The 17,108-nt window shown below is 42.7% G+C and overlaps 1 protein-coding gene across 12 annotated transcripts in view; it reads right to left on the reverse strand.

Annotated features, from left to right (window-relative positions):
- DOCK10 (dedicator of cytokinesis 10) overlaps positions 1-17,108 on the reverse strand; it is a 280,049-nt gene that overhangs the window by 67,153 nt on the left and 195,788 nt on the right. For all 12 annotated transcript variants that reach the window (XM_061636814.1, XM_061636810.1, XM_061636815.1 and 9 more), the window contains 5 exons: positions 11,526-11,639; positions 10,423-10,494; positions 7,009-7,155; positions 5,837-5,920; positions 1,025-1,121 (listed from right to left, as the gene is read on the reverse strand). In XM_061636814.1, the coding sequence (XP_061492798.1) occupies positions 1,025-1,121; positions 5,837-5,920; positions 7,009-7,155; positions 10,423-10,494; positions 11,526-11,639 (514 nt within the window). The remainder of the gene's footprint in view (positions 1-1,024; positions 1,122-5,836; positions 5,921-7,008; positions 7,156-10,422; positions 10,495-11,525; positions 11,640-17,108) is intronic.

Below are 17,108 nucleotides of genomic sequence, written 5' to 3' on the forward strand. Positions count from 1 at the left end.
GCCCTCCCTTGGTCATACTATTGCTGTGGTACCTGGAGCTAAGCAATAGTTTGGCGTAACATTATGTTTGAACCTTGGTTCATGGCTTGTCTCGTTCCAGACAAATCATGATCTGTAGCCAAGGTTTATTCTTGATTTACCACTTATGGTTCGTCTGGGGGAAACAAACCATGAGCTCAGGTTGAGTTGTAATGCTAAGCCAAACCATGGGGGTAGCATAGTAGCTCTGGGTAGCAACATTCACTGTGAATACCAGCACATTCATAGTTTGGCTTAGCATTACATGGCAACTGGGACTCTGTTAGGAGCACCTGCAATAAATTCTTAGAAACTGTGTAGAAAGTGGATTAATATCCTCACGTTGCTGGAATGACATTATTATATGGTTTGGAGTGCATATTTCTTTGACTGAAAAGACTTAATCCAAATTTAATAACCACATACCTTTTCTATACAACTAAAACTATCCATGAAACCTGCTGCTTAAGTGAGGCTCTCAATGGCAAACTATACTTTTTAAAAAGCTCCTTAAGAATATTGTGTGAGGTTCACGCTTCATGACTTGGGACTTTTTGGTTTTCATCTTGCTGTTTGTTTATGTTTGTTTTATCAGTCTTTCCTAATCTGGTGTCCTCCAGACGTTCTTAGACTACAACAATCAGACCTAGCCAACATGGCCAGTGGTCAGGGATGAAGGGAGTTGTAGTCCAGCAATATCTGGAGGCTGCCAGGTTGGGGAAATTTGGCTTATATCCTACCCTTCCTAAACTAACAAAATAAAACCTAACAACAAAATTCAACTAAAAAGAACATCAACTTAAAAATTATTTATTCATGGCTTCATCGTCAGTTTGTATAATCATTATAGGAAATACAAAATGAGCACATTGATCCTTCATATAATTATATTTAGATCAAAGTCCCATTGATTTTCCCAGGGCTTACATCCATGTAAATGTGTTTAGAATTGTGAATAGTTTGTTTTTCTTGATGAGAAATAAGAAATAAAAAAGGAAGTCCTTACCTGGAATGTCTGCAGATCTCATAGGCAGGCACAGAGGAATGAAATGTTCGTGATTACATACTTCTTCAAGGAAGTCAAATTTATACTGGAACAAAATCTGAAATGTTACAATATTGATTGATTTGTACTTGGTATTAGGGACTCATACTTGCATTAATATCTTCACCTAGCTCATACAGAAAGCAAGAAATCAGTGGTCTGTTATTTCAAACAATTTTTTTTAAAAAATAACAATTTCTTTTCTTATTACTTTATTAAAATAACCCAAGATTGTCAATTATTGGAGGTATCCACATTTCACACAGACCAATTTTCAAAGTAGACACACACAAGCTCAGGCACATCCTGGGTGGCTAATTTGTACCCCGTACAATACCATTGGACTACATCTCTCATTATCCCTGCCCAATAGCCATGATGGCTGGGGCTGATAGGAGTTGGAGTCCAACAATGTCTGGAGGCCCACAGGCTTCCTCATCCCTGAACTAGGTGACTGAGACTTGGATGAGCATTGGATTCATGTGCTCCCTCCTTTACTTCTACTCATATACTGCAATTCCATCTTTTCTTTTCTTGTTGACAGCAAACCAAAACTTGCTGTTATATTTGAAATGGCAGTTATGCTTTGAACATCTGCCTTGCCTTCTCACTGGCTGCACTTGCATCAGCTCCTGGCTGAGTCAGGGGGCATAAAAACCCAGCTGCCCTTGGGCATCAGTGGGGTCACCATGGAAGGGACAACACCAAAGGGGTCCCCCTTGGGGAGCCCCTCAGGGAGTCCCAAGGGCGAGGGCCCTACCCCCCCTTTAAACCAATCTGGAGGAGATTGGTAGTGGGGAGGATGTATGGCGCACGTGTAGTTCCTGCGCAGGGTGAGAGCCTGTGCAGTGAACTGAATGATAGGAGAAAGTCGCCAGATGCCTTCAGAGTGAGAGTCTGTAACTGGCAGAAGGCTGGCCCTCCCTGGGTGTGAGACAGGGGAGAGCAGATGTGTCCTGTGTGAAAGATATTGAGTGGGTCTGACTATTCCCAATTCTTGCAGAGGCCTACTGGGATAATTGGCTCAGGTAGTATTTGTTGGTGGGTCCATATCAGATGTTTAGGAGGAGTCTTAGTAAGAAGGTACATGGGTTATGCCACCCCAATTTCAGTGATCATAGGTAGAGGGAGGTATGGCCATGGGGAGGTGATGAACTACAATAGAAGGTGAAGGCAAGGCTATCTACACCTTGTTCCTCACTCCCACTCCTCTCATGGACGGGTTCCTCATTGCTCATCTGCTGTGCCCACTGGCCTGTGTATGCTGCTGTTTAACACCAGATCGGCACACAATAAGACCACACTCATCCATGATTTTATCATGGATGAAAGTGCCAATTTGGTGTGCATTACCAAGACCTGGGTGGGTGAGCTGGGAGGAGTTGATCTGACCCAGCTTTGTCCACCTGGATACTCCAGTGCAACAGCAGAATAGGCTGCAGGGATGGGGGGGGGAGGAGTTGCTGTGGTCTACAGAACTTCATCTCTGTCACCAGGAAACCACTCTTCCTGGAGTTGGCTGTGAGGGCCTGCACCTGGTGTTGGGCCACGGAGACAGTAAACTAGGGTTGCTGCTTGTGTACCATCGACCCTGATGCCCAGCAGCTTTTCTGACCGAACCAGCAGAGGCCGTCTTGGCTGTGGTATTGGAGGAGCCCAGAACGATAGTCCTGGGTGATGTCAATGTCCATGTTGAGGCTAAGGACTTCATGGCCTCGATGATGACCATGGAGGTGTCTCAAGTTGTCACTGGCCCGACACAACCTCAACTTGGTTTTTGCTGCAGATGAAGGAAGGGGTGGTCTGAAGATAGGGGGGAGGGTTGATGTCATCCAATTGTCATGGTCAGATCACTTCCTGGTGAAGTTTAGACTTATGGCTCTGATCCTCCCCTGCAGGGGTGGTAGACAGATTAAAATGGTTCATCCCCAGAGACTAATGGAATCCACAGGATTCCTAATGCCCTGGGAGAGATCCCAGCAGACAGAGCAGGTGACTCTGTTGAAGCCCTTGTCACACTGTGGAACAGCGAGGCACATTGGGTTCTGGACACGGTTGCCCCTGAGCACCCTTTCTGGTATAGTGGAGCCCAGTTTGCACCTTGGTACACCAGTGAACTAAGCGCAATGAAACAGGCTGGACAACGGCTAGAGCAGAAGTGGTGAAAGATGTGCTGTGAGGCTGATCAGGCATGAATAAAACATCACAACCATGACTACTGTGTGGTGGTGAGGGCAGCAAAGAAGGCCCACTTCTCTGCCACCATTGCATCCTCAAGTAGCAGTCCAGTGGAGCTTTTCCATATTGTCAGGGGTCTGTGGACATCAACTCCAGGAAATGGAGATTTAGACCCTTTGGACGCCCACTGTGAGTTGTTTGCAAGGCACTTTGAGGGTAAAGTTGCTCGCCTCCGTAGCAGTCTTGATGCCCCATCCACATCTACTGTAGTCCCCAATGAGGTGTCCAGTGCAATGTCTGCTGCAACTTCTTGGGAATGGTTTCAGTTGATGAGGCCTGATGACATAGACAAGGTGCTTGTGATGATGTGGCAGCAACATGTTCTCTTGACCCTTGCCCTTCTTGGCTTATTAAAGCTTGCCGAGAGGGGTTAACAGAGTGGATCCAGGGTGTGGTCAACGCATCATTGCAGAAGGGAGTGGTTCCAACCATCCTGAAAGAGGTCGTGATCCAACCGCTCCTGAAAAGCTCACCCTGGACTCATTGGTTTGTGACAACTACCGCCCGGTCGCAAATACCCCCTTCTTAGGGAAGGTGATTGAGAAGTTTGTGGTACAGCAATTACAAGTCCTCTTGGATGAAACAGATTATCTTGACCCATTCTAGTCAGGGTTCAGGCCTGGTTATGGGACTGAATCGGCAGTGGACACCCTGATAGATGACCATTATCGGGTGAAGGACAGAGGGAGTACAACCCTGTTATTCTTACTTGATCTCTCGGCGGCTTTTGATACCATTGACCATGGTATCCTTCTGGGCCAACTTGGTGAGATGGGTATTGGAGGCACTGTTTTACAGTGGTTCCAATCCTATCTCCAGGGTCATTATAGCATTGGGTGATTGTCTTTCAGCCCCCTGGCAGTTGTGCTGTGGGTTGCTGCAGGGTACCTTGTCTCCCCATGCTGTTTAACATCTATATGAAGCCCTTGGGAGTGGTCATCAGGAGCTTTGGGACGAGGTGTCAGCAGTATGTTGACGATACCTAGCTCTATTTCTCTGTAACATCTGAATTGGGAGAGGCCATGCAAGCTCTGGACTGTTGTCTGGACTCGGTGGTGGGCTGGATGAGGGCCAATAAACTGAGTCTGAATCCTAGCAAGATAGAGACGCTGTGGGTTGGTGGTTCCAGACTTCAGATACGTGGTCAGTTGTCTGCTTTGGATGGGGTCATACTTTCTCTGAGAGAGCAGGTCCATAGTCTGGAGGTGCTCCTGGATCCATCTTTGTCGCTAGAGGCCCAGGTGACCTCAGTGGCTAGGAGTGCCTTTTACCAGCTTTGGCTGGTGAGACAGTTGCGGCTGTTTCTGGACTGGGATAGCCTGACCACTGTTGTCCATGCACTGGTAACCTCCAGGCTGGATTACTGTAATGCACTCTTGAGGCTGCCCTTAAGGTTCGTCTGGAAGCTGCAGCTGGTGCAAAATGCGGCAGCAAGACTGTTCACTGGGGCAGGGTATTGCCAATATGTCACCCCACTGCTGAAAGAATTGCACTGGCTACCTATTAGCTAGTGGGCTAAGTTCAAGGTTCTAGTTTTGGTGTACAAAGCCCTATACAGCTTGGGACCAGAATATATAAAATACCGTCTTATCCCTTATATGCCCAGTCGATCTGCGCTCTGTAGGTTATCAGGAGGTCGGTTCCACACAACATAGGAAATGGACCTTTAGTGTAGTGGCACCTACCCTTTGGAATTCCCTTCCCTTAAATTATTAGACAGGCGCCATCTCTGTTATCTTGTTGGTGCCTATTGAAGGCCTTCCTCTTTCAACAAGCCTTTTAAGTAGAGCCCTTATCCCAGTCTGCGTCTGTGTTGGAATTGCTTTTTAATATGCTTTTTAAAACTTTTTTTTAAAAAAATAAATATACAGATGTTTTTAAAGCTTAAAAATGTTTTTAAAGGTTTAAAAATGTTTTTAATGATGTTTTGTTTTAATATGGGCCCTGGGCTCCTGCTGGGAGAAAGGGTGGGATAGAAATCTAATTCATCATCATCATCATCATCATCCAGGAAACAATAGGGACCGGCAGGGATGGGTGCTGCTATGCACCAGACTTCCTGGCAGCAGCATTGCTATAGTTTATCGGGAGGGAGAGGGGGAGTGGTGAGGATGTCAGAACTGTTTAGGCAGACTGATGGAACCAATTCGGTGGTCTCAACAGTGTGATGACACCCCTGCCACCTCTCCCTTCCAGGAAACAAGGATTCTCTTAAACCTTTTCCACATTGTCTTTGGGATGCAATTTGTCTCATGCAAACCAGTGGCAGCTGGTGGCTCCATGTCAGGAGGCAATGGAATCCCCTCCGGGTTTCAGTCTGAACTGAAAGGAGCAAGACTGAACATAACCTTAAGGAACTGTATAGGATGGGGAAGTGTTGCATGACTAAGGGCCTGCCTTCATGTTTTGGCAAAGTCTGGTTATAAATTCAAATGAGCATTAATATCATGGAGACAAGTCCTCTCTTTTTATATTGATCCTGATTCTCAGCAGAAGAACTGGACTGTACACTTAAACACACATCAGTTTTCTTACCTTGCTGTCACCTGGTCCAAACATGCTTATATAGCTGTTGATCAGGTTAAAGACAAATCCACGATCCATGAATGTGAAACAACGCTAAGAAAAAGGGAAGCTATGTTAATCATTCAACCAGGAATGGGCTTGTAATGATATAAGGTAAGCAAGAAAGCACTAGGATTATTATCAGCCTGTCAAACAATAAACTGAGTGTGGGTTATATTCTTTCTTTGGGACCAAATATTTGTCAGTAGTTTTCAGAGCAACAAGAAAATCAGCTTGTGTAAATGGCACTATGAGATGAAGAGAAACAGTACTGTTTTGAACAAAAAGTCAGCGTCAGCCGGGTCTAGAAACCTCATCGTATATTTGGATTCAGCTCCCCACCTCCACCTGGGTAGCCCTGGACTGACATTATGTCATAAAACAGCAATAACATCAGCAGCAACAACACTTTTGACTTGGCACTAGACATATACTAGCAGTCTATGATTTGCTAGAACTAGTTTCAGTGAAAACTAGGTGGCTGTATCTGCAGACTGTGATATGTGTGTTGGACTGCCTTCAAGTCGATCCCGACTTATGGCGACCCTATGAATAGGGTTTTCATGGTAAGCGGTATTCAGAAGGGGTTTACCACTGCCTTCCTCTGAGGTTGAGAGCCAGTGACTGGCCCAGGGTCACCCAGTGAGCTTCATGGCTGTGTGGGGATTCAAACCCTGGTCTCCCAGGTCCTAGTCCAACACCTTAACCACTACACCACACTAGTATGCTAAATTAGGATATGTCTGTGCCCGTACACATGGAAGCTTGTTGAATAGCTTCCATTTGGTAACTGCTCCATGCTGTAGGCAAACTATACAGTGCTGCTTACCAGGCACCCAGAAACATCAAGTAGTAGCACACAGGCTCTTACAACACATTGTATTGTGCCAACAACATGTAGAAACTTTCCACTCAGATACTGTTTGCAGCAGGTTTATGGACGTTGTAAAACAGGACTGGTTAACCTGTGCCCCTTCAGATACTGCTAGACTACAAGTCCTATCATTTCGGACCTTTGGCCATGCTGGCTGGGGCCAATGGGAATTGGAGTCCAACAACATCTGGTTCTCCAACCCTGCTGCAATATGTAGATCAGACAGTACTAAGGCTAAGTAAAGGCTATTTGTGTTTAGTTATCATACCTTCAGAAACCTGCCAACACTGTGATTTGCATTCTTTGTTTCTTCAAGAACATCCCTGTGTTTCCAAACAACATGATCCGCTATGACCATGATGAGTGCATCCAGCTCACTTTGGAATGATTCTGGAAATCTCTCAGTGCGAGGGATCTGAACAGACAGTAGATGACTTCTTTAGAATTTAAATTTAATTCTGACAATATTCAAAGTTCTCCAGTGGTTCTCCCCACCCCACAAAAGTAGCAAGGCCTTCAAAACTATCAATACAAGTGATGCATAGAAGAAGTTGGTGGCATTACTCATGAATAAGTAGTATGGATCAGATTCTTCCTAAGTGGTAACAGCTTTATGGTGGTATTAATACCTGTAGCATATTCGGAACAGGGCCTCAGTGTGGATCAACTGTACCTCATCTTGGTGCAGAATCATGAATTGGAAAGGACTAAAGGCCATCATGCCAGTTTCTCATAGGAATTTGCTTATAGGAAATCAAACCATTATTCCATCTAACTCAGTATTGTCTACTGTGACTTGCAGCAGCTCTCTAGCCAAAGTGAGGGGGTCCTCTAGAACAGGGATGGTGAATCTGTGGCCCTCCAGATGTTGTTCAACTACAGCTCCCATAAATCCCAGCCAGCATGGCCAACAGTTAGGGATGATGAATGCAGGAATCCAACAACATCTGGAAGGCCGCAAGTTTCCATCTCTGCTCTAGAATTACATTTGGATTACATTGTAAGAGCACAGGAATGTACAATGCTACCTTATATTGAGTCAGAGCACTGACCCATCTAATCCAGTACTGTCTACTTGACTGGCAGCAGTTCTCTCTGAGATCTCAGGCAGAAATCTTTGCTACTTGAGGCACTTAAGGTGATATTGGAGGTTAAACCTGAGACCTCCTGCATGCAAAGCATATGTTCTAACACTGAATTATTGCCCTTCCCCTACATAAAGTATAGCCAGTATATTATTTATTAAGTTCATTCATATCCTTCCTTCTTCCATTATGAAACTCAAAATAGTGTGCATAGGGTTTCCAGCTGGTCTCCTATCCAGGTACTGACCATAGTCAGACCAGGTTAGCTTCAGCAAGGCAGCTGTATTCCTGCACTCTGTGTTATATGCTGATGTGACAAAGACTCTAGTACTGAAACCAAAGCCTCTTCTGCCCCAAGCCATACAAACATAAAAGCCTGCTGTATGAGGCCAGTGGCCCACCTAGTCCAGGATCCTGTCTTCACAAGGGCCAACCAGATGCCTATGGGAAGACCGCAAGCAAGATCAGAGTGCAGCAGCAGTCTTCCCTCCTGCATCCAGGAGCAAACAACCTTTAGCAGTGGATGTGGAACATATCTATCAGGCCACCATAAGCTTGTGAGAAGCTGCAGTCTATGCACAAGCTCACACATACCAGCAAGTACTTTTTTTTATATACCAGCAAGTACTTTTTTTAAAAAAAATGGAGAAATTAATACAAAGATTTTTCTAACCTATTTCTGAACAACTACAGTTAAGAGAGAATTTACATGACAGTCTAATGAAATATAATTGGGACTGTGGAGTAATCACGGCCTTGGTTCTAACAGACAGAACAAGATAATGATTATGTCATGCATACTCTGTGTAATTCTAATCTCTCAGAATAAGGGAAACAGCAAATGCGGTCCTGTTGTCTCATTTCTCTGCCAGATACAGCTTTAACTGCTGGCCAGTTGTCTGTGAGCCAAACTCCACATGATGTTGGCTGCACAGGTCTGCCCTTAACTTCAGGGTTTGAGTTCATTTACTTAAAAAAAACCACAAATTGCCAGCATATGTGTGTGTGTGTGTGTGTGTGTGTGTGTGAGAGAGAGAGAGAGAGAGAGAGAGAGAGAGGGAGAGAGAGAGGGAGATGGACTGGGTTGTGGGAAGGGTGGCTTTAACCTTTTGCCCCTGGTATGGGTCCAATCCAGATTACCCCCTATGTCTGCAATTTGAATAGGAATAAACCTCCCATTGAAGAAAACTGCAGGTGTGCCCCGGCCCCCAATCTGGAACAGGATCATAGTGGAGGGTAATGGATTGAAGTCCTCCTATCCCGCATGCTAGGATCCTGATCCAGGTCAATTCCCCCCTCCTGGTAATTTGCAAACCAGTAAACAATTCAAGAAACACCCTCCACTTAAAGGCACAAGTGTACAGCTAATCTAACATGTAGTTAGGCTTTGCATGGCTTCCACGTCTCACTCTAGAATTCCCATTACCAGGTCCCATGCTTATTTGTGGGACCTATATCTTATTTATCCCACAGGACAGTCATCAGCCTGATTCACATGACACACTAAGCCAAGCCTTGTCTTAGTGAGACCACATGGGCTCCCAGAAAGGAGCTTGCAGCTGCTTTGCTCCTCCTCAGCCCTTTTTGTTGCTGCACTGTGCCAAACTAAGCCAAGATTTGGCTTATCATATCATCCAAACTGGAACTCCAGATTAAGCGCTCTCTTCACTTAATACAAGAAGTAACCAAGAATAAACCCTGCTTACAGTTCGTGGTTAGTGAGGATACAGCATAACCACGAGCTGCAAACAGGACCAAAGTGTCTGCAAGCTCCTCTCCAGGAACCTGCACACTCATGCAGTCTTACCAAGCCATAGTTTGACTTAGTGTGTCATGCAAACCAGACGATTATTGTGTACATAACTGCATGATACTCTGTTTTGTTTTATATGGCTATTTTATTGTGAGTTTAGGATATTTTAAGTGTAATAAGCCATCCTGAGTAATGGTTATAGGGCAGGTTATAGATTCTCATTTAGAAAGAAAAATCTCATGTTATAAAATCAGTCAAACAGTAACACAAATACTTGCTTAGGGAAAGTCAAGCAAAGACCCCCCCCCATCTGCTTTAGGTCACAGCTGGGCTGATGGACAAGTTTGTGTTTTGTTTATTATTTATGTATTTGCCAAAAATTCTATACTTCCAACCTGATGAAAAAATGTAATTGTGGCGAACAGCATAAAACTGAGAATGAAATTACATTAATAAAATAATTGCAAAATCTATCACATCAGTAGATCAGCTTCATGAATCGACATAGCTGGCTCACCCCTCAAAGAAAGCCTTCTAATCAGGTGCCTAAATGCCAATATTCCAGGTGCGTGTCTGATGTTCATTGGGAATGCATTCCAAAATGGCAGATGCCACCACAAGTAAAGGTCCCGGTCTTATGGATATACAACAAACTTCAGGAGAAGTTTGTCTCCCAAGGATCGAAGTGTTTCTTTTAACTGAACTATCGAAGCTTGAGGAATAATGAGTATAAGCTAATGTTTTGTAATATCCTCACAGATGTTTTTGATCAAGTGAAATATTTTTAATGTGCACCTGTTTAAATATCTGCTAATTTATAATGGAGAGGAGCAACCAGTCTTACCTGTATACTTTTTGTGTCCACCAAATGCTGAGCCATTGATTTTAAGATAATTTCAAAAAAGAACCAGGAGTGCTATTAAAACAGAAAACAAAACAAGAGAGAGTGAGAAGTTATCATGATAGCAGTATTTGCTTTCCTGTTTTTGTGTTCCATATTTCTTTACACTTTTCTTTCTTAAATCAGAATTACCATTATAATATAGTGGAGACCTGAACAAAAGTTTTACAGAAGTACATTTGGAATATTCCTTTTGATGGCTTGGGCAGCCCAAAGGTATTGCTGTCTTGTTTCCAAAAGTGAAGATGCTTGGCTGAGGCATGATTGTGAACACTGCAAGAAAACTGTCTTTTTTTCTATAACCAGGGATCTATTTCTGGCATGTATACTTATGAATAGAAAAGGAATATGCTATAATTTCATATTTAAAAATTCTCACTGTCAAGTTGGTAATTGTCTACAGAGCATGTCACACTCCTTCAATATGAAATGAGTTTCTACAAAAACAGTGTCATACTGGAAAATCTGTTTGTGTGTATCCAAAAAGGAATGATTTAAACTTTAAATTTCATGTTTCAATTTTAAGTCCAGAGTGAATTATCAGACTTTGGAGTGATTTCTAGATATCCAATTGTGGCAGCCCACTCACACAACAGCCATTCCACTAGTGGGCTTAGCACAGTGCAACAGCTGAATCTAATGGGTGCTTTGTGTTTGCAAAAGATGTTGTGTAAACTCTAGCACAACTGTTATTATTAATAGGTGTCAGTTAAACTTGTGTGCTATTGCTTGTGCAAAGTCAACTTTCAAATTTTGTGTGCAAATGCTACATTGCATAGCCTCCTGTATCTCCATGCTAAATGCTAATACCCCAATTGAGAATCCTATGTGAACTTTTATGGGCACACTGTTGGAGGTTCTGCTTATTGAAGCTGCTCCATTCACTTCAATGTAGAGGGTAATTCCACAGACATAAAGGAAGTGAAGCAGTCTGTGATGTAAGGAACAAAAAACAGCCAACACCACAAAAAAGGAGCATGAAGAAAACTGTAAATCTATGCAAACCTTTCCAGAACTTCTAGCTTGGGAAAAGGAGAAAGATTCACCTTTAAAACATGTTTCACTGTTCTTTGATCATTAGACTTCAACAGACCAGTCATGTTCTTGGCCAGTTCCTCATGAACGGTCCTTTCTTCAAATGACTTGGTCTTGAATACGTACTAAAATGAACAAAAAAGAGCATGCTTTCATAATGCACAATGCAAATGCGCAGAGAAATAGTTGGCAGTGAGAAGGTTAGTCTTCAAAGGGTCTAGCACTGATATCTGCTTGATATGACTGACATCTGATAGAAATAATAGTAGTGTTACAATGGCCTTTATATTAGAGGTAATTTCTAAGTAGAACTTCGGGCACTGATTTCATATGCTCCCTTTCCCAAACAGAATGAAAGGAAGAAGGGCATCAATTCAGGGCTGTCAGGTTCACGAGAAGTTATATGCAGCCTGTCAAAATATTCAGGGATAGGAATTGTGTATGAATGGATCATCCTTGAGGCCTTTATGATAATCAGAATTTAGATTATTAAACTGCAGCAATCTGGATTGCTGTTCAAAGTATAAATACGTCAGGTTGAAGAGCTGGAAGCTTCCTTTGATACAGGAAGGTGCTTAACAATGTTGCTTCTTAAGCCCTTCTGCCTTTGGGATTGGAAATACTACTTTTGTGGGCTGAGCTACGTGCAGTGTGAGAGTTCTGCTCACATTTTCCCAACATCTTTTTCTAAAAGCCTCTGTGTAGATTTGGAGTTGCGAGGGATCTTAATGATTTCTCCCCATGCCAGTTCAATAACCATTACAAACATAATGAATCAGCCTCAATTTATTGGCCCACATCCAGCCCATCACCACCTCCAAGCACCGGTTTAACACCTCAACCGCCTCTCCCAATTCAGATGGAACACAGAGATAGAGCTGGGTGTCATCTGCATATTGGTGACACCTCACTTTAAATAGGGAAGCCAAGCCTTCTAATAATGGGGAATAACAACACATTCAAAACGTTCCTTTTGAAATAAACAATTACATGTTGGAAGTATATATTTAAACACTGAAGCATCAATCCTGCCAGCATGAAATCATCAACAACGGCAATTATCTTGCACATGCACCATTCTTTTGCAATAAACTCTCACAATTGGCTGATCTGGAAAGGTATGAAATGCATTAAACTCGCATGTTTAAACTTTTATTTTGAAACACGGGATAAATCAGCAAACCAAGCATTCAGCCAATGCTGTTCTGATCATATTAAGTCAGAGAATACATTTAGCAACAACTAAGTAAACTCTTACATATTACTTTCTAATTTACACCTGAACAATACACTACATTTCTGAATTTGTATTGTTGTTGCTCCAGGAATAATTTGGCTAATGGAATGTGACTTGCACTAAGAATTATGTACTGTGTATATTATGAAACAGCACTGAGCTTAACTAATCTTGAAATTGCTCCCTAATAAACCTTTCATCACATGTTCTTCTTAGATTGGAACTTGATGTTATAGGAGATGCAAGGCTATAGACTGAAAGAGCAGCCCTTTGTTTCCTTGTTGTCTTCTTCTATACCTACAGCATCTCCTTTTCCTTTCTGTTCTGTAGTATCTAGGGATACTCAACACGTGTTTGGACATCATCATGCAGAATGACATCATACTTTGTAATGAATAACCCAAGGAAGGAGAAGGGGAAGAATTCCTTTACAGCAAACATTGGCCTGCTGCCAAAGTAATCTAAAAGTGCAACAACAATTTATATATACTTCTGAGAGTTCAAAGAGCTTTACATACATTAGCTGCATTTGTACATCATTGTAAACATAAACTATGGCTTACCATAAATGAGTGAACTCTGCTCACTGCATTTCTCCCCACTTTTCCCACAATCCCTGGATGAGCATTACATCCAAACCAAGACGTTTCACTCCAACAAATCACAACAATCAAGCCAAGAGCAAACCTTGGCTGCAGATTATAGTTTGTTGGGAGTGAAACAGAGCTTGGAAAAGTTACTTTTTTGAACTTCAACTCCCATCATCCCCAGCCAGCATGGCCACTGGATTGGGCTGATGGGAGTTGTAGTTCAAAAAAGTAACTTTTCCAAGCTCTGGAGTGAAACACACCTTGATCTCTGGTTCAGATATGATGTTAATCCAGGGATTGTGGCTTAGTTCCTCCCTGTGTGAGTGGAGAGGAGCAAAATAGCTCAGATAGGTGAGTTCCTAGTAAACCATGGTTCACCTGATGTGTGAATTGGGCTGTCATCTTGTTCAAACCCTTATAACAACACTGTGAGATACACCACATGGTGGGAGGATGTGGCTTGTTAAAGGCCACATAGTGATTTGATGCCAGAGGTAAAATTCAGGGTTCCTGATTCATAGCTCATTTTCTTAGGTAAAACTATAGAATGGCCCTTGACATTCTTTAGAATGTTTGTTAACCATGGGATTGCTTTTTCTTGTAGGGTAGTTTTCTATCCATTGCCTAAAATTCTTCCTGGCATGTCAATAAGCTCTTAAAAAACTAGAATACAAAGATGGAGAACTACATTTTTGTATGTTTGTTGGTGTTCTTCTTTCTTTGCTTCTTTCCTGTGTTATTAATGTTTCTACAGAGAATCTAATCTAGAAAATTTTATTTCCCTCATTATTCATCCTACAAATCTGTGTCAACTTTATTTTTATTAATTTCAAAGCCTTTTTATTGTTCAGTGTCATATGATGGTGAAGACAGCCTTTTGTGTTTCAAACTGGAGGTTATGGTCTATTTCTATTTTGGGTACATTAACAGTTGAATCTGAAACTGCAATTTGATGTAAGATCACACTGATGACAATATGTTGCTACTTCAGCATTGACCCCTAGCTGTGGGGAAAAAGTGGATGCATGTTTTCAGCCTGCTATGTTTAAACCACTTCATTTAAGGCAACGTGGGCACAGTCAATTAAAAACAGAGCACACCTAGAATTTTGCTAGAATATATTTCACCTCCCACTGTTCTATCTTGTGCAAACTGAGACATTCCTGATGTCCACTGGAGACTATTCTGCAGAATAGTCAGTGCCATTATTCCACAATTGTTTTTGGAGTTTTTAGTGTTGCAAAGTGTTGCTGTACTTCACATATTCACAGAAACAGAAGCAAAAGAGAATGATTTACTATAGGAAACTTCATTAAAATTGCAAAGTAAACCAGACATATTTAAAGTGACCATCTGAACTATATCAACTGTCTTAATAGTGTTGCTTCCTCCCTGCTAAAACAAGATCAGCACAGCACATGGCTTATTTCTATGATTTGGGCTGATTGCAGGTATTGCCACCACTCACCATATGTTCAGAGAAACATGTTACAAAATTCTTCCAAGCTACAGAGCAAGTGGATTGGACTGTGAAAGACCAACCCCAATTGTGTTTGCATTTTGCCAAATGTGTAGGGCAGTACAATATCTCAGAGAGGAGGTCAGGTCTCCTGCTCCCCTGGTGCATTCATCCCTGCTTTTTAAGGTTTGATAGAAATATCTGTGAGCTATAGGTACGTTCTTAAACTGCAAGGTTTTTTTGCCTATTAGTGAATTTCTCTGCTTTTTAATCTGGGAGGTAAGAAATGGGATCATGTGCAAGTTTGCTGAGAATGCATTGATATTGGATTGATCATTTGCATGCTTATTGAGTTAAGTGGGATTTACTCCCATGCAGTCATGCTTAAAATAGGTAAAATTGACCAGGAGGGAGGGAGGGAGGGCTGGAGTGGGCAGGGGAGGAGGAAGAAGGAATAGGGGAGGGGAGGAGGAAGGAATAGGATTAGGGAAGGAGGGGGAAGGCAGGTTTGATCATTTGCATGTTATTGAGTTCAATGGGATTTACTCCTATGCAATCATGGTTAGGATAGGTAAAACTGACCATGGGGCAGGAGGAGGGGGAGGGAGAAGGAGTGAATTGGAGGGGGGCAAAGGAAGGGGGAGGGCAGGGCAGGTTTGGTCATTTGCATGCTTATAGAGTTCAATGGTATTTCCTCCCGTGCAATAATGCTTAAGATAGGTAAAACTGACCATGGGGAGGACGAAGGGGAGGGGGAAGGGGAAGGAGGGGATGGGAAGGGGAGGGGGAGCCAAAGGAAGGGGATAGGAGGGAGGGTGGGTTTGATCATTTGCATACTTTTTCAGTGCAATGGGATTTATTTCTGTGCAATCATGTTTGAAAATGGAAATGGACTACCTTCAAGTCGATCCCAACTTATGGTGAACCTATAAATAGGGTTTTCATGGTAAACGGTATTCAGAAGTGGTTTTACCATTGCCTTCCTCTGAGGCTGAGAGGCAGTGACTGGCCCAAAGTCACCCAGCTTCATGGCTGTGTGAGGATCCGAACCCTGGTCTCCCAGGTCGTAGTCCAACATTGACTGGGGGGGCAGGGAGGTAGAAGGAAGGGAGGGAGGGAAGGAGAAAGGGGGAGGGGAGATTAGGTGGGTGGGCACTAGGCAGAAGGGAAGCCCCTTTCCTTTCCAAAAGGAAAACATTGTGAACAGTATCATTGCTTTTCAGCATTTCCCCTGCGTTTTTATTCTACAGCAGGCACATGTAGCCTCCCATGCAAATTTAAACCAAAGCTTTCCCTGGCTGCGTCCACAGCAGACCTTTATTTCACTTTAGACAGTCATGGCTTCTCCCAAAGAATCCTGGGAAGTGTAGTTAGTGAAGGTGCTGAGAGTTGCTAGGAGACACCCTGTTCCCCTCACAGAGCTACAATCAGAGTGGCTGACTGTTAAACCACTCTGGCCACTCGAGCTTTGTCAGGGGAATAGGATTCTCCTCTCAGCACCCTTCACCAACTACACTTCCCAGGATTCTCTGGGGGAAGCCATGACTGTCTCAAGTGAAATCAAAGTCTGGTGTGGGTGTGGCCCCCTCATTAGGCAAGCCAAGCAGCTGTGAGTCTGGCTTTTAGAACACTGATAGTTGGTTCTTACTGAGCATGCCCAACATTATCATTCAGTTCAATGCAAAATTTCTTAAATTAATTAAAAATCAGCCAGACCTTTTTTAAACTTTTAAACTGCAGAAGATGAAGGTCAGAGTATTGGGCAAGGACAGTAATAGGATTACAGGTACTCTGTGAACTTGGCTGATTTTTAATGAATTTCAACAGATTATGAGAACTCTGACAGAAAAAAGTCAAAAAGGGCTCTGGTTCCCCCCCCCTCTTTTTAGACTTTGAACTCTCTATTCTCTCTGACTGTTTTGTGCATTGCTATGAAAATTTAGAGGGTTGTTAAGCAAGTGTTTCTTAGTTCAGGACTATAAATTTTGTAAGGTTTTGTTTTGAAATGAGCTTATGGGAAGCATCAGAATGGCATGGGGGATATTTTCAATTCAACATTGTGGAATGTGAAAAATCCATGCTGGTTATAGTATACATTATAGATTCCTTTTTTTTTTGTTATACCACTTAGGTGTCTAGGCACAAAGCCACACAGAAAAGGATTCATACTTAATATCTGCTCGCATATCTGCCTGAAGTGACTGCATATCTTCATGATCTGTGACACTTCACTGATGCAGAACTCAGTAAATCTCACCCTAATACAGGCATGGTCTGGTCCTATAAGTTTTAGTGTTAGGCCATTATT

The sequence above is a fragment of the Rhineura floridana genome, chromosome 7 (assembly GCF_030035675.1).
Source record: "Rhineura floridana isolate rRhiFlo1 chromosome 7, rRhiFlo1.hap2, whole genome shotgun sequence".
Classification (NCBI taxonomy): domain Eukaryota; kingdom Metazoa; phylum Chordata; class Lepidosauria; order Squamata; family Rhineuridae; genus Rhineura; species Rhineura floridana.